Source organism: Lingula anatina, chromosome 3 (assembly GCF_051362555.1).
Source record: "Lingula anatina isolate TDL-2025a chromosome 3, LinAna3.0, whole genome shotgun sequence".
Classification (NCBI taxonomy): Eukaryota; Metazoa; Brachiopoda; class Lingulata; order Lingulida; family Lingulidae; genus Lingula; species Lingula anatina.
Window position 1 is genome coordinate 6,193,380 of NC_141769.1, and position 17,884 is coordinate 6,211,263.

Below are 17,884 nucleotides of genomic sequence, written 5' to 3' on the forward strand. Positions count from 1 at the left end.
ATGGCCAGGTTTTATAGAAAATCTGAGTTAAAAGTAGAATCTGGTGTATGTGGTTCCTTTTAAAGATCTTTTGTTGCTTCCCTAGCTTGCCGTTTCTTTTTGATAAGTAACATTCAGAGGCATACTTAAAACCTGAACTTGTTGGAATGAAAAATATGTCACAAAATATTCAAACCCATTCAGGATTGGTAATGTTAACAGAGGTGATATTGGGTATTTTTCTGGAATGGGTTCTGCACCTTACTGATATGTTATTTTCCTCTGTGGAATTGGATTTAGTCCTTTAGATGCATACTTACACTTAAACCTGTTCAGTAATAAAATGTGTATCTAAAGGACTAAATCCAATTCCAGTGTGCAAATAGGCTCAGTTTCACAAAATCAGCTATTTTAATTTGACAGCTTCTTTCCTTGATCCACTTTTAATTTATTTTGTGCTTTTTTATGTTTTTGTAAAACAAGCCCCAATATAATAGAATCATCCCAGTCAGTGTCTTGACAGCTTATCCCCTTCATCCCTTTTTCAGTTCATTGCGGACCACGTAGAAACTAATGCTCTATTTAAGGAAGACAGAGAATGTCAGGAACTGATAATGGAGGCCTTGAAGTACCACCTCCTCCCCGAACGCCGCCATTCCCTCCAAAGTCCTCGCACCAAGCCGCGGAAGTCCACGGTGGGCGTCCTGTATGCCGTAGGAGGGATGGACTGCACCAAAGGTGAGTGTAAGTTGAACCTTTTTATTTAGTTGCTTTAATCTTGCTTATTTCTTTAAAGGCACACAGTGAGCTTTAGACCTTTGTATATTATGTAGAGGATTGTTTATATTCATGGAAATTTTGACTCTTTGGCTTTTGATCACCCTAGGTTTGCTGTATACAAAACTGATGACACAATCACAATCTATAATCCTTTGTTTTCTTGGAGTTTCTTATTTTGGAATCACTCTTATAATGAAGATGCACACTGTTGAACACCGCTTTTGGTGATAAGAATAAGAAATACAGAAGTTAAAAAACAAATTTATAGATAGTGATTTTCTCAACAGATTTAGATAGGGTACAGCATGTTGTGATAAAGAGAAAGTTGCTGAAGTTTCCTGGAAAATGTTCTCCTCAGCTTTAAGAAGGTCTAACATGCGTTGTTTGCCTCTGTTAACTTGATAGTTTCTTCAAACAACGGAATTATTTGCACTTCAATATATTGGTGTCTCACCAGACACTTCCTAATGGATATGAAGCTACATCCATTGCAGTGTAAATAATGCAGAGTTCAGCTGGTGTTTGAAGAAATTATTATTGTCACTTTAGATGTACAACACAGCTGATAAAATTCTTTGTTGCCTAATCTTTCTTTTTTTATGAAAATTTTTTTTTTTTAAGTAAGAACAGGCACATTTATAGCTGGGTTCTATTTTACTGGTGGTTGATATTAGATTGTGTTGAGTGATTAATTTTGTTGTCACTTAACTCTTACTTTAATCATTTATTTAACATTAGATGTCACTGATTATGAATTAGTCTGTTATTTTGCTGTTCAATTGTGGGGTAATCTCAATACATTCTGGCACTTCCATTTATTATGACAACCTCTCTAAGTTGTTTTAATAAAGCAGGTAGTTTTTAAGAGAGTAAGTCGCTATGTGTATAAAAAAAGTCACTATGTTTTTAAGAGTCACTGAAATGGAATCCCTGTGCTGGGCATTGCTAGTTAACCTGATTGAATTTGACTGATCCAAACTTGCAAAAGGGGGGCATCCTCCCCCACCCCACCTCCTCAATAGTGTAATTACATGTTAAGACGAGTTTTAAGTGTTTTGATACATATATGTATGTGTTTAAAGCACAGATTTTAAAAAGGCCAAAGAATGCCTTTGGAATAACCAGAAATTTGTTCTATTCAAATCTAGTATTATCTCTGTTGATAACCCTGCTTGGGTGGAGATCTTGGAGCTAAATTGCCTGGTTATCTGCTGATGAGGACTTACTTGGTTAACAGGAGGGCATTTTCTTCATTTCTCTCTCAGTCAGCTGAAAAGATAAACTGTTGCCACAATGAATTGTGGTTGGATAAAGACTATTTTGGATTGGAATAATTGGATCTAACTTGAGGCCGTCAGACAATTCCCAGTTACACTGCAGACTTTTGAATTCCATGTACTTGGTCTTCTATTGAACACAAGTAGGACCAATATCTGTCCAAAGTTGTCCCTGTCTGAGCAGGCCAGAGAGGACTGATTTGCTGGTGTCGGGAGGATATAGAATGATATTCCTTTGTGATCTCCTCAATTTGTTTTGGGCACTTTGTTATCATTAAAATAAATTAGATATGAATCTACAGACCAGGATATAGAAGATTTGAAGACTTTTGGGGAATCCAAATTTTGTAGTGGGATAAGGATGTTTAATGTTTAATACAACTAAAATAGAAATATAAAAGAAAAAACATCGTCGTTTGAGAGGCAGTTTAGAGGTTAAAGTGTATGCTTTTGATGGCAGATATCTGGTAAGTTTTTCAACAAAGAAAACCAAAAAATGACCAAATATTCTCATATATCATACACACACAGGTGCCACAAGCATAGAGAAATATGACTTCCGTGCCAACACCTGGACCCAAGTGGCCAACATGAATGGCCGACGTCTGCAGTTTGGGGTTGCCGTCCTGGAGGACAAGCTGTTCGTGGTGGGGGGCAGGGACGGCCTGAAGACCCTGAATACTGTGGAGTGTTATGATCCCAGGAAGAAGACGTGGAGTCTGATGCCACCTATGTCAACACACAGGCATGGACTGGGTGAGTATCTTGACTGGCCTTGTGCTGGTTTTTAAGGTGCATTTCTAGTAAAGTTAGAACCAATTGACTTTGTGTTATCTGAACAGAGCATGGGGTAGTTTCACAAGAAAACGTTATCCTGAAAATTAGTGTTTGCTTTTAGGCCAAAAAATTTGTTATTCTCAGTTTAGGATAAATCTATAATAGTCCACTAAAAATGAAATAAAATAAATGTTAGTTTGAAACATGGGCTATATCTTTCCTGTTATAAAACAGAAGCAAGATTTCAATTAATTGAACTACTACAGATTCATCTTCTGGGGCAAAGTAGACTCAGATTTCAGTCTAAAAGTTTAGACCAACTTTCACTTTGATAACCAGAATTAAACTGTGCATGTCTTTGCCTCAAGCAGAAGTCTTTCCTATTGAACCCTGGTGCACCAAGGTTCCTAATGGCTTCCAGTTAATTGGAAAGTGCACTTTGGTGAACCAGAGATAGAGCTTCGACATGCAATTGCTGGCACCATGATTAAATTGGCTTTGTTACCTGCGTGTGCAGGGCATGGCAATCGCCTCAGATTTCTCTGAAATAGTGGCATCTGGATGATTAATTGAGATATCTAAGATGAGTCCCCCCCCCCTTTTTTTCTGACAAGGAAATTGGTTTTAGATTTTAACACAGTTAATTGAATTGCTTGCTCAGTGAATTGGGTAGATAAGGTTGCTTTCATAATTTAATTTCATATTCATGGCTTTCCTTTCTCCTGTTTTTGCTGTAACTCATTCGAAAAATGTCAGTTCTTTGGACCTGTTTGTAACAAGCTCAGTTAGCGCTAAGTTCCATTCCCCCCCCCCCCCCCCCCCCACACACACACACACATGCACGCATACAATTTTCTAGAGATGAAAGTCTTCTTTATTTATATGGAAATACAGATATTTGAGTGATGTTTTTATGGTCCTTTGGTGCTTGCATTTTCTGAATTTTTTTTAAAAAGTCCACTTTCATCTCTAAATCTATTCCATATGATAATGATTTGATTTGGTATTTTTTGTCTCAGGTGTTGGGGTATTAGAGGGTCCAATGTATGCAGTAGGGGGCCATGATGGCTGGTCCTACCTGAACACAGTGGAGAGGTGGGATCCCCAGGCCAGGCAGTGGAGCTATGTGGCCCCCATGTCCACACAGAGGAGTACTGTAGGAGTCACTGTTATGTGTGGGAAGTAAGCACTATTCTGTTTGTGTTTGTGTGTGCCAGTGCCATCTGTTGGACACAGTGAAAACTATTAAGACCTCAGCAGAAAGCTGAAGCTTCTTTCAGAACTTTTATGATTTCTTTTATCAAGTATTAGAATGTCTTAAGTCAGGGTGAAATCAAACAATTTAAGATTAAAAAAAAGAATTATATTAAAAGCATATGATAGAAATAGACTAAGAATGAAATCATTTTTCAGTTTTCAAGGATTCTAGTAAAAATGTATCTATAATCTGGTAATCCCTTGAATTTCGAAATGTCTCACTCATTTTATTGTTTCACTTTCGAAAATCTATCATTTTAGTCACTAACAAAATGCACTTCTTGACTAGAAGCCAACTCCTTTTTCAGGACTTTCAAGTCAATGCATAAAATATTTGTTTTGGAGAATACAATAAATACATTTTGTTCAATTGAAGCAAGTAGTTATCATATCTAATATGACAATTTTCAGATTGTATGCAGTTGGTGGCCGCGATGGCAGCTCATGTCTCAGGTCCATGGAGTGTTTTGATCCTCACACCAACAAATGGAACCTCTGCGCGCCTATGTCCAAGAGGCGTGGCGGGGTGGGTGTGGCCTCTTTTAATGGGTTTCTCTATGCAGTGGGCGGCCATGATGCTCCGGCCAGTAATCCGACTTCCAGTAGATTTGACTGTGTTGAAAGGTTAGTATAGTGTATAGTGTAAAGGGTAAGAAGATGGTACCCAGATATGCCTTATATCAGATAATTGCAAGGAACATAGTAGCTTACGCCAACTCTGAAGGATGTTATGTTGTACTTACTATGTAGATAAGATCATATTTATTTTTATCTAATACTTTTACTGTATAAAAATGACAATGAATTATTATTATTATTATAATATAAGTCATCCAGTCATGTTTTTCATAAGTGGTAGTACTCATATTATACATGTTATATATGTTGCACTATTTTCTTACCTCCAGATATGACCCCAAGACAGACGTATGGACCACGGTGGCCCCCATCAGCTCTATGAGGGATGCTGTGGGGATGTGTGCCCTGGGGGACCGGCTGTTCTGTGTGGGTGGATATGACGGGACGCAGTACCTCGCTGATGTGGAATGCTACGATCCAAATACCAATGAATGGACAAAGGTAGATTTTAAACAACTAGGTATCCAAATCCCTTCAACAAATCCCCTTCCAAGTTTTCCAGCCAAAATATAATACTGCCTATGAATTTCCCCTTAGTCTCGTATATATATAATTGTTACATGAATTGTTACTGAAGATGACATGCTTCGGGGACTGATTTAATTATTGATGGATTATTCTATAACAGATGCATGCTTCTCATACATGTTCATTATTATTGAATTAATATTTGTAAATATATTTGTAAAGACTTCATTATATACAGAAAAGATGAATTTGACACAATATATTGTGGCAAAAATTCTAGCAACCCCCCCCCCCCCCACACCAAATATATTCTGCCAAAATATTATCTGCAGTCAAAATTACTTCTTTCCTTTTTTCCTGAGCTTGCACATCTGCATAAGCATCAGGATATACATTCTACTTAAATTGTGTTATTCTTAGCCATAATATAGCAGGTGTAACATACTGAGTGTGACCGTGATTGTTTTCTGGTGCACACAAAGTAGATTGCACAGACCCATGATGAGAAATGAGTTTCTTCACAACCTCGGCTCTCTGGGGAAATAAATGAAAGTAAATGGTTTCCAATTTGGGAGCTGGATTTTAATTGTTACATGAAGTCTGTTGATTTATTAATGGGACTTCGATTTGATTGATGAGATGAACATGGAAAGAAGGAAAAAAACTAAATATATGAGACTTTAGGGAAATAGGCAGAATTATGTTTTGGCTGGAAAACTTGGAAGGGGGTTTCTTGAAGAGATTTGGTACCTTATGGTGTCGGTAATATATGTAACCACATTTTGGGAGCAGTTGTTGATAAAAAAATGGGATTTTCTGAGTGTTCAGTGGGCTGATATCAGTATTATAAAATGGGTTGTATTACTGAAATGAGTCCTTACAAGTGTTGCAGGTAATTTGTGAAAAGTGCATAGCACTAAAGCATTCACTAAGAGGGCATTCAAGTGCTTCTTTATTTGCAGTTGGCTTCCATGTCATTTCCTTGACTTGATGTGCTTCTTGCAGTATATACCTTCAGTTTTCATATTTCACCAGTAAGATGAATCACACTGGCACACACACACACACACACACACACACACACACACACACACACACATAATGAGAATGGGCAATGATTCAATCAAAACTCACCACACGAACCCATTAGATGGATGACTGGTAATCTCTTCTGTTAATCCTAATTTTAACGATTGAGAATTAATTGCACTTTCTCTGCTGTCTGTGTGTACGGCAGCACAGAATTGCTGTGTTGAGTTCTGAGTGATGGATTGTCCATTTGACTGATTAGTCTCCTACTAATTTGTTCCTCAGAGATCTAGAACTTTTGTGCAAATCAGAAATAATAAGCCTGCTCAGTTGACAGGCTTCTGATGAAGACTGGGTTAAGGTCAAGGCAGTGATGACATAGAACTGAAGAGCTCTCCAAGTTAAGAACCAGAGACCCAGGTGTCACAAAGTGTGTTAAAACTCACATTCATGCATGGTACACCACATCTGGGTCTTTTGTTCTAGCCATCTACCATGGTTTTAAAAACATATAAATATACTAAAAAATGACCAACATTAAATTTTACTGTTTTCGTTTTACAAAACTTGTCATTCAGTGAGATGTATCTCTATTGTTTCAGGTCTCTCCATTGTGCACGGGGCGTGCAGGTGCGTGTGTGGTTCACATACGGCACACACAGCTCATTTGACAGGAGGCTTGCGGGTCACGGTACGGGGCCTCGCTGTGGCCCGCAGATGGAAAATGCAGGATCTCCCCGGCTCAGAGACGCAGCCCCCGTCTCACCCCCGCGCTACCTCTAAATTCCATATTCCTGGCCAATGAGAGTGACTCTTCTGGATCAGAGGGGGAGCTGTTCAAGAGGTCTTTACAAATTATAAAAGAAGAACAGCCCCCACCTTTGGAGACGGCACTTTGAAGAAGAAGTGTATCTTAGAGACGCTGCTCTCATTTCCACAGTGTTAACATGGCTTCCAAACTTGCACACTCAGAGGAAAATTTCCTTCGAAAAATTCTCACACAGCTTGCTATGTGATCCAAAAGTCTTTTGCTGTAGTGGGAAGATGTTGCCAGCTTCCATTTTGATTGGCTGTGAATGGCCTTTTAGAAGTGTATCAGGCTGTCATTTATAGTGGAACTGTGCTGCCATCTATATTTGAAAACTGGTTTCACTTTACCATTAGTGTGCATTATGGTCTTTCAGAGAATTGAAGATGGCCCTGGTAAAACTGCAGTTTACATTCAGCTGTTATGTCTTATCTTTTAGTACTTTCCAACTGACATCATAGAAGGGTTCATGTTGAAGATATTTCTTTTCCGTCAAACATTGTTAACATCTGAAGCTGTGCTTCGTTGTTGAAGTATGCACCCATGCACCTGTTCTGAAATATGCAATCAATTTTTAAGAGTGCCTTTCTTGAATGCACGGCGTTTCCACACTCGTCTTCTCAATACTGACAGAGTCAGTTTATACACGCTTTTCTGATTGTGATCTCAATCTTAATTGTTTGAGTGATATGGTTTACAGGTGAAGAAAAGTGAAGGGGAGAGGGGAAAAATGATGCAGTGGGCAGTAATGATGAAGAATGTGATTTATATTGATATCATGTTCTAATGAGGATGAAATACTCTCTTGTTATTATATTTATTAGCGTCTGATTTTGCAGCATAATTAGATCTGTCCATGAAGCTTGGGAAGAACTAAGTACAGGAGAGCTGGTATCTTCTAAAATATTCACATATTTTTTAAAAATCTCATAGTGAAACTCTAGTGAAAGAATATTTGTATGTATTATGAAAGATCAGTCAGACGACATTTGGCTGCATTTTGGCAATAATTTAATGACCTTTGTTCAAGTAGTCTGCTATGGGACAGAGTAGAAAATATTTTATTTCAAACTTTGAACATAAGCCCAGCAAATCAGAGCAGTCATGATAGTCTTATGCGTTTGATGATTGTTTGGCATATTTGTAGCATTAAATGTGCTGAAGAATCTAGACTCAGCAGCTAGTTTTTTCGTTACCCATGCTTTTTTGATTTAGCTTACTAACAATTGGTAGGGTGTAATCCACTTAAGTGAAGTAGCCAATTTTGATGTATGCCTGAATCCTTCTGTGAAGGAAAAGTTTCAAAACATGTCATCTGTAAATACTGCAAGGTCATCCTTGCCATCTTGTTATAGTTAATATCAACAGGTTATGGCTTCTTTTGTAAATATGTATTATACTTCATCAAGCAATAAGTGGTGAAAGCAGGTGTTTTTTATTCTGGAGAATGTAAGGGAGTTTTAATTTCCAAGGTGATCTGATGAAGAGAAAAAAAATTGAAAAAGGTCAAGCAAAGGCAGCTTCAGTTAAGTAAGGGAACATTTTAGGCTCAACAGATTTAACCTAGGGAAGTATAAGATTTTGAACTTAGTACCCAAAGATGTGACAGTAGAGACAGGTAATTAGTGATGTTATTTTCATCCCCAAACATTTCAGAATATATCCTCTTTTTGGTCAGTAAACCCCAGTTGCTGTGAAATGGAGAACCATTCTGCACCGCGGGCTAGAGAAGAGCAGTTTCACCAGTGATATTGGGGTATATTTCTTTGTTTTTCATTTTATGATAGTTTAAAATTCAGTTTCAATCATGGACAGAACGGACAGGCTGCTTTTGGTGGCTTTTTGACATATAACTAGGACAAAGCGCAAGTTTACTGCAACTTTTGTCTTCATTGTTATGATGCAGGGACCTGTATCACACAAAAAGTTTTTGAACTTAAGTTTTACTGCTAAAGTTGGACAGCAGTGCAGTCCACTTTCCCGTATTGACTTAGGAGCTTTACGAAAGATGGTCCACAATAAATGTATTTGAAATTCCTAAATGGGCTAAAGTTGCCACTGAGACCATCACAATGCATGTATGAGGCTAAGAAAAAAGACCAAAAATAAATTGAGCAGCCTTTGTGTAACACGATTTGGGCTAAGATTTCAGTCTAAAAGCTGACTTGAGACTTTTTGTGAAATGGGTTCCTGCTGTCATACCAAGTTGATTTAAGAAATCCATCAAAAGTCACTAGGCAGCCAGAATAGAGGCACCGTTGCTCCTTAAGATATCTGGTCATGTGCTAACACATTTAAGACCTCTTTGCAGTCAAGAATATTTCTTGTCTAAACACATGATGTCAAGAGGTCATATCAGTATTTCATTGGTCTATATGTTGTGTCAAGTGCAACAAATGCTTTGACCCCCTCAGTCGTGTTTCTCACAAGTGCAATTGTATTTGTAAACTGTTATAACATTATATGAACACAGTTAAATTTAGTAATAAAGTTTCAAAATATATTACGTTTTTGTTTGTGTTTGTTTAAAGAATGCAATCATATCTATATAACAGTAAAACTATCACGTGGCTTTCACTAAATTTTGCAGTTTATCAGTTGTCTGAAATATCTAGGTCCATCAGCAAATGATTAACATGTTCCAAATTGATATAAGTTGATGGAAAGGACATCAACATTTGAAAATGAATAGATTTGCCTGCAAAATAAAAAATGAGACCTGTCATGTTCACTTTGTAATAATACTAAGCATGAATGTGTGTTTAGAATTGGATATTGTAAATGGCACAGCTCTCTCTGGCCATTATGCTACAGTACGTGTCCATCAATTTAAATTACATATCAAAACTTACCTGTCATCTAAACATCCTGGTATTTATATCTCTTTAATGAGAATTTTGCAATGTGCAATGATGGTACAAAAAGTCTGGCAATATATGGTAGTTGTGACAGCTACTACATATCCCCTTGCTTTGAAAGAGCCATGGATACGTTAAGGTTTATATTAAACTATAATACTTAGTAGAAATGAACATAACAATAGCTCCAGTCAAGCATGTATTTATGCTACAAATACAGCAACGTACATATATACAATAAGTATGTACACTTTTAAAAATAAATTTAAACTTTATAACATAAAGAAACATCAATGTAAAACTGTACAAAATCACAGCATTTTAAGTTTGGTGTTTTGGCTCCTTTTAAGTGTCTCTCTCCAGCCTCCCTTCCTCCCCCCCAAAAGAAAAAAAAGTTTTTAGTATACTATTCATTGGTCCCAAACTATGACAATGTTCTCAACTCTCTTTTTAAAAAACCTGGTCATTTCACCTTTAAAATATGTATTTATAATAATGATTGGACTTTTCATTACAATTGTATTAAATGGATTTCTGAGATCATATCACAGATTAATGTCAGTACAGTGCATGTGGCCACAGGGTAATTGTCTTTGTTAAGAAATCTTGGAAAATTTCTGCATGTAGCCCTGTAAATCGTAGGCCTGGAATTCAGAAGTTTATTAAATTAAATGCAGTTTGTTAACAAAACCAGCAACTCTTCCATTCACTGATCTCTTATATTTGACCCAGGCTTGAACGTGACAGAGTTAGCATCAATGGTGGCTCTTTTCTTGCTTTGGATTTCAATAGCATATTTATAGTCAGCAATGGCTTCTGCTTTCTTCCCAAGCTTTCCACGGACATCTGCACGCCTTTTGTAAACCAGAGCATCATCAGGTTGCAAAGTCAAGGCTGTAGTGAAGATAATAATAATAATAACTATGATGGGGCTTTTTACTTATAATAGTAATTACTAATAATAATGATAATTTTAAATAATTACAATAGTTGAGACAACAAAAGTAATAATGACAATATTAATCATAATAACTTATAATTCTTTTAAAATTAAGCTTAATTATACTTTTCATTAATATCATTTTCATTATTATCAAATTATCATTTTCATTTTTAGGATTATAATTTTATTCATTAACAACTAAATTTTGTATTATACACAAATGAAAAAAGTAAAATAGCGGTAATTATTAGAGAAGTGTCAGTGTTACCTTTTGTATAATCTTTCTCAGCCTTGTCAAACTGTTTGAGGGAAGAGTACAGGTTTCCTCTGTTGAAGTACATATGAGCAGAATGTGGGCTCAGTTTGACAGCAGCCTTGAAATCATCCAAGGCACCAGAAGAATCTCGCAACAGCACCTGAAAGGGACAGTAATTCATTGTAAATTATGTATCACTGGGGGATAAAAGTTATCACTGTTGTCTGTCTTGGATTGCCTCATAGCAATTTTTACTTAAGGATTTTTGATCACAAATACTCAAAGTTCAGAAAATTCTGAAAATGTATGTATAAAAACATCACATACTTGTGTGACTTTTCTTTAAGCAAATTCCCTACCTTAGTAATGGCTCTGTTCAGAAGTGCTGACTCGTCTTTGGGATTGAACAAAATGGCTTTGTCATAGTGAGCATGGGCCTGGAAAAATAGAGAATTAAAGGTGAAACAAAAACTTTAAATCTTAATTAAAGCATTTTGGCACAGATTAATACACATCAAAACAGATACACAAAACAAATTTTGTAAAGGTGAAATTCAATTGTACATTTTTCAGTGTATAGTGGCTGGTTTCTAAAAGTCAGCATAAGCTATATAACACCTGAGGTTACTTCTCCTTTACTTTTAAAATTAACCTGTACATCTGAAATGGGAATTTAGCATGGAGGACACTGTAACAAAATAGATCTCTCACAGAACACAACTACATTGATGTACAACCCCTGAAACCCTCCACTACCCCCAGCCCCCTTGCCCGAGGGCTGAGCCTTCACGGACTCTACTAATACTAGTCAACTGTTAAATTTCATGCAATGGGTCTCATATTAACTGATCCTCATACCTGTTTAAACTGCCTCATCTGGAAGTAGATGTTGGCTGCATTGAAGTAGGCCAAGGCATGGGACGGGTCAATAGAGATGGCTTGCTGGTAATCTCGCATGGCATTGGCCTTGTCTCCCATAAACTGTAAAATACAAATGAAACATTAATTTGGACCAAACTACATCTTATTCAAGGCATCAACAGCATAAGAAGATGAACTCAAACCATTGAGACAACAATTTATCCAGACAACAAATATATGAAAATACAAGTATCAGGAATTGTTTTTTCTTTCAGAGGTAAGAACTAAAGAAAAAATGAACATAAAAGTACTGATGAATTAACCTGATGGACAATGCCTTAAAGACCCTCACTTACCTGATGGATGACCCCTCTATTGGTGAGCAGTTCAGCAGAGGGCACCACCCTTACTGAGGCATTGATATCTTGGAATGCTGCAAATGTATCACTCATTTGGAGGTTGACTATAGCTCTGCCCTCTAGTGCTGGCTTGTAGTCTAAAATTATACAAAAAATAGATTCAAAATTTCTTACATGGACTTATAGTGATGATCAGTACTAGTAGTCTTTACTGTAGTGATGTGATGACATGGTACATGTTTTACAATGTATTTACACATACTGCTGGTGATAACTGTACGTGATAACTTGGTATAACAGTGTACTTTCATATACTTTTAGTCAGTGTTAACTGGTGTGATATGTGATAACTAATGGTATAACAGTGGTATACTCACATGTACTTGTAGTGATAACTGTAGTATGTGTGGTATACTTACATATACTTAAATCAATAACCATACTTATTGGTGAAAACTTGGTATACGAGTACTAACCTTACATCTACATGTACATCTACATGAGATAACATTAGTGATAAGCACTTACTCGGTATAAGAGTGGTATATTACATGGGTTAGCAGTGATAACTGCATGTGGTTATATGTGATAACTCAGTATAACAGTGGTATACTTACATGGGTTAGCAGTGAGGGCGGCAGTGAACTGTCTCCAGGCATGCATATATTTCCCACACACTTGGAGGTTGTAAGCCAGGTTCACACGCGCAGGGAGGTAGATGGGGTTCAGTTGCAGGGCACGCTCATAATCACGCCTGGAAGAATGATTTCTTATTTCAATGTGGTAGCATAAGTACACAAAGGTTGGTGGTACTTCAGGCAGATATCGGTTATTCATAAAAAAACTCATAATTATACTTAAGATAAAACATTGGATGTAACCGAAAAAATTACCTGAAGGTGTGTTTTGTTCCTGACTGAAATTGATAAATTGTGATAGAATGTATCATTGCAATAACATTGTTGTTTGACATTTTAGAGCAATACCCATACCTTGCAAACTTGAGGCCAGCATCATGTCCGTAATCCATGAGGACATTACCTCGACCAATGTACCCCTCTAGGAAGAACTTGTCCAGAGTTAGGGCCACTGAGAAGGCTTTCACAGCATCCTCCAGGCAGCTCAACCTGATAACACAACACAAATGTGGTCAATTACAGGTATACAGGTTAGTGAGGCTAATGACCCAGAGCAGATATTGTGACCAGTAATTATCTTTTAAAATTTTTCATTGGCCTGAATTCAATTCTACTGGCAATTGGCATGAAGACAATGTTAAATTGGCAGGCTGCCTTAACATCACATACAGGTGTTGATGACAAAGACCTGTGGTTTAGTGTATCTTACAACTCTCGTAGTCAGAGTCTGAGACGCAGCACTCACACTTTTTTGGAGACATAGTAAGACTTGAAATTTATCCAATGGACTTACTTGTGATAGCAGAGTCCTATAGTGTGGTAGATCTTGCAGTTCTTGGCGTCAATCTTTGCGGCCAGCAGGAAGTCTTGTAGAGCATTTCTGTAGTCATCTCGGTCAAAGTACAGCAGACCACGATTGATCAAAACCTATTATTAGGGAAAAGTAATATTATGTAATGTCCATGAATTTTTTCTGTGTACACATATATTTAGAGCATTGCTACTAGTTGTTAAAACATAATGAAATTTTATTTTTGGTCAGGGGCCTTGGATTACAGAATAAACATCTTTGGATCTTGTATAAATAATCTTTTTTCATAAAAATTGAAAAATTACGATCAAAACCTTAATGCAACAATACGTTAGGAGGCAAAATGAACAGTTTTTCTGCAAGCCATGATGTGTAGCAATTTTAAATTCAACATAGTTCAAATAAAAGTTTTAACATCTTGGACAAAAACATTTCATAAGAAATCACCTTGAGTCTCAAAGCATCCCCTAGCAACAGAACTATCCCATAATCTTGCAGTGCCTTTGCATGGTTCTTGCTGTCATGGTAACAAACAGCTCTGTTGAAGTAGGCTAAAGCACATGTGCTGTCAATACTAGTGGCCTTGGTCAGGTCTCGTATAGCAAGCTGGTATGCCTTGATGTGGTATTTCAGGGCCCCTCTATAAGAAGAATGCTGCTGTGAATTAATGTATTGAGCTTTCAATAATAAACCAGCCCCAAGGTATTTTGCTAAGGGTGGAATCAAAGACCATCCTCCAAAGTCTGGACCAAGGTGGAAAAAGTAAAGTTGATCAGTTAAATTAAAATTGTAAAAATTTATTTGTTGTTGGGATGAATAAAAATAGCCTTAAATGGCTATGTATCAGTCAACTTTATTTGTTGTACTTGTTGTTATCTTTTTAAGGAATTTCAAGATGGAGAAGCAAATATAGCTTAGAATAGAGAAAAGCTGTATTCACAACAAATACTTTAGACCGGCAACAAGTATATAATCTCCCCCTGGACCCCCCCCCCCCCCCAAAAAAAAAAAAAAATAATAATAATAATAATAATAAAACTTTTCCTCTGAATTTTTAATTGGGAGGACTGGGGGAGATTGTCTTCATACAATTATTGTATCACTTGACAACCATGTCACGCCAGACAACATAAAAGGATACTGTACCTGAACAAGTATGCTCTGACACTGTTGGGTTGTAGCTTGATGGCTTCATTGCAGTTGAGAATAGCTTTGCTGTATTGTCCTCTTAGACCATAGTAGGCTGCTCTGCTCAGATAAACCTGTGTGAAGGATTGAGACAAAGAATAAAGTCATTTGAAAAAGTCTTAAGGAAAAATAATGTTTTTTTCAAAGTATTTATACCCCCCCCTCCCCTTTTTCCATTCTCTCCCCCCTTTTTTTAAAGTCTTAATTCCCAGTTCTTCTTGATACCAGTAAAACAGTACATGCACAAAGACAGTGTCATCATCTATAGGTAAGATATCAATGTTAACAAGCTGGCAAAATATTGTGCTCAAATATTTTCAGTAGACAACTAAGAATATATATGGCTGAGAATGTACTTCTTTTCAAATAGAATATCAGTGAAATAAATCTGTTTTGGTCAAATAAATATGAATATAAAATATCATACATCCATCATCAAGACCAATGCATTTAAGACCCTACCTGGAATATCTTTGGATCCAATGCCAAAGCCCTGTTGAAGTCCTGAATACCTTTGCCTTGTTTTAGGCGAATTCTGGACAGTCCTCTCTGGTAGAATGCCTAAAATATGCAGCATTAATAATAAACACAAGTGTGCCTGAAATGGTCTGAATCTGCAACTTCACATCAAAAATGATCTTACATGGTCAAAATCATTATAGAAATGGTCTTAATATGGACTGTCTGCTTTTATAGTCAAAAATGATCTTACCTGGGATGAATTAATTGGTGTTTGAAATTTGCAAGTAATTTTCGTTCACAGTCTCTTACCTCAGCATTAGTGCCATCCACTTTGATGGCATTGTTAAATGCTTCATGAGCTTCAAGATAACCGCGCAGTTCCATATTACACATGCCAATCAGATAATGCACCTCAGCTGCCTCGTGTGGCCATGAGTCTTTATCAGACCAAGGTTTCTAGAAATAACAAAAAAGTTGTTAAAAAAGATGCAGTGGCAATGTTTAAATTATATTTTTAAGGAAATATTTACATCCATAAGTTCATCTTCATCTTTAGTTTGTTTTAAACTTTAATGATTATCACTGTCTGATCACACCTCAATCAATGTATTTGTTATCTCAGCATATCTAATACTTTCACTGAATTTTTATTTTAATTAAATTTACACAACAAAACATCTTAACTGTCTCACTAAAAACATTTTTAAAGACATGAGCAATTCCCCTTTTTTCCACCAAATACATACCAAAATGCCCAGTGCCTTATCAAAGTTCCCAATGGCATTTCTCCACAGTTTGGCTTTCATTTGTGTCTTACCCAGCAGGGTGAATAAGGAAGCCACTGGCTTCTGTCTGGTGGCAGACTCCAGTGCTCCAATTGCCTAAAATAAAATTTAAAAAATGAACAAACACACAAACAAAGAAATAAATTAATACAATTTACATACTACCAATGAACGTACAATTTCTGTGTTCACACAATGATTATTGTAGACAGACAACAGGGAAATGTCTAAACTATCACATCAAATTTAATCAAAACTTTTCCCATAACTCTACATGTTCTACAGTTACAACTTTCCATTAAAAATTTCATAAAGTCTCATAATTTTGATCTGACATCATTTTTTGGACTATTCTCATATTTGGGTGGTACATAACTGACCTTGTCATAGTTCTTAAGGAAGGACTGTACCACAGCCTGCTGCATGGGGCTCTGGCCCAAACCAGCATTCAACTCTGACGCATGTCTGAAATTATCCAATAAATAATATTATATTTAAAATACATGGTCTGTTTAAATACATTTAAAATACATGGTCTGTAGATGGGATGATAAAATAAGATTACTCTTAACATAACATCTGCTAAACATGATGATTGGGTCTGGCACTAAACCACTATTCATGTCAACAGGGTCCACAGGTGGTGGATTGAATCATCATGTATGACTGATGTTATGCAGTCTCTAAGTAAAGGTTAATTTAATCATCCTATCTAGAGACAATGAAAACCCCTCTTTTACAGAATATTATACAAATGTGATGACATAATTATGAAAGTCAAAACCACCTGATGAATCGGCGCTCTGACATGATAAAGTCACACATTTATCAATTTAATGCATTAACAGTGAAAACTGCTTGATGGCAACAGTAACAACTGTATTTACCATGTATAAAAGGCATTTATTCTTTACTAAGTTCTCCAATATCCCAGTCAAAGACAAAAAATGCAGTACATTTTACTGATTTAAAAAAAATCTTATTTTTTCAGACCTATCAAAGCAATGTTTTCTCTTTGTGTTATTCTACATTATGGAATTACCTGACACAGAAAGCTGCCAATTCCAGGTTTCCCATCTCAAGGACAAGCTGACCCTGAAGCAAAATAGTAAAATTTCTTCACATTTTGTGAAAAACTTTCTCATTCATAAAAACTGATATATTATTCATACCAAATATAATAAGGAAGAAACACTAACAAAGTAAAAACTTGTTGATGATTCTTCGGAAACATTATCTCATGTAGTCAACTGTACACATTTTCAGTGAAGCAGAAAAGATTTATAAATAAACTTACCATAACATTGTGGATTTTTAATCATTCTATACACATAAAAGTGAGACTTATCCAAGTTTTTCATAGATGCAAATGGGTAAATCAAATTTCCCTTAATTTCAGGAATCTCTCATCCTGAGGGTCAGAGATCACTGAAAACTGAACCCCTCTACCGTCAGCAAGCCCATAATACAGTCTGAAACTCAGGGTGGGAATCTTCCAAATAACCACATGATCCCTGAATTTGAATGACAGACATTTCTACTCACCCTGTACATATAATAGTGATGTGTATCTGGTTTCAGATGAATGGCTCTTGTAAAGTCTAGCAGGGCATTTCTATGCTGGAATGAAAAAAGGAACAATAATTTGAACCAAGTACTCTCAAAGTGCCAGTCTAATTTCTAAAAGAAAACTATATTCTATAAATGAC

General features: G+C 36.5%; 2 protein-coding genes across 5 annotated transcripts in view; one reads left to right on the forward strand and one right to left on the reverse strand.

Moving 5' to 3' along the window:
* The window catches only part of LOC106177511 (kelch-like protein 5), a 59,540-nt gene extending 50,023 nt beyond the window's left edge, over positions 1–9,517 (forward strand). For 3 of the 4 annotated variants that reach the window (XM_087008720.1, XM_013560302.2, XM_087008719.1), the window contains 6 exons: positions 528–723; positions 2,568–2,792; positions 3,833–3,995; positions 4,482–4,694; positions 4,979–5,150; positions 6,809–9,517. In XM_087008720.1, the coding sequence (XP_086864846.1) occupies positions 528–723; positions 2,568–2,792; positions 3,833–3,995; positions 4,482–4,694; positions 4,979–5,150; positions 6,809–6,877 (1,038 nt within the window). In that variant the 3' untranslated portion in view covers positions 6,878–9,517. The remainder of the gene's footprint in view (positions 1–527; positions 724–2,567; positions 2,793–3,832; positions 3,996–4,481; positions 4,695–4,978; positions 5,151–6,808) is intronic. The other variant, XM_013560301.2, reaches the window with a different exon arrangement.
* A 541-nt stretch (positions 9,518–10,058) lies between these two features.
* LOC106177489 (uncharacterized) overlaps positions 10,059–17,884 on the reverse strand; it is a 38,822-nt gene continuing 30,996 nt past the window's right edge. Inside the window, exons 38-53 of the mRNA XM_087007873.1 lie at positions 17,721–17,795; positions 17,218–17,270; positions 16,556–16,640; positions 16,137–16,271; positions 15,700–15,846; positions 15,391–15,489; positions 14,887–15,002; positions 14,188–14,380; positions 13,723–13,856; positions 13,284–13,433; positions 12,909–13,045; positions 12,289–12,428; positions 11,930–12,052; positions 11,431–11,508; positions 11,084–11,231; positions 10,059–10,766 (exon numbers count right to left, since the gene is read on the reverse strand). Coding sequence (XP_086863999.1) covers positions 10,579–10,766; positions 11,084–11,231; positions 11,431–11,508; positions 11,930–12,052; positions 12,289–12,428; positions 12,909–13,045; positions 13,284–13,433; positions 13,723–13,856; positions 14,188–14,380; positions 14,887–15,002; positions 15,391–15,489; positions 15,700–15,846; positions 16,137–16,271; positions 16,556–16,640; positions 17,218–17,270; positions 17,721–17,795 — 2,001 coding nt within the window. The 3' untranslated portion in view covers positions 10,059–10,578. The remainder of the gene's footprint in view (positions 10,767–11,083; positions 11,232–11,430; positions 11,509–11,929; positions 12,053–12,288; positions 12,429–12,908; positions 13,046–13,283; positions 13,434–13,722; positions 13,857–14,187; positions 14,381–14,886; positions 15,003–15,390; positions 15,490–15,699; positions 15,847–16,136; positions 16,272–16,555; positions 16,641–17,217; positions 17,271–17,720; positions 17,796–17,884) is intronic.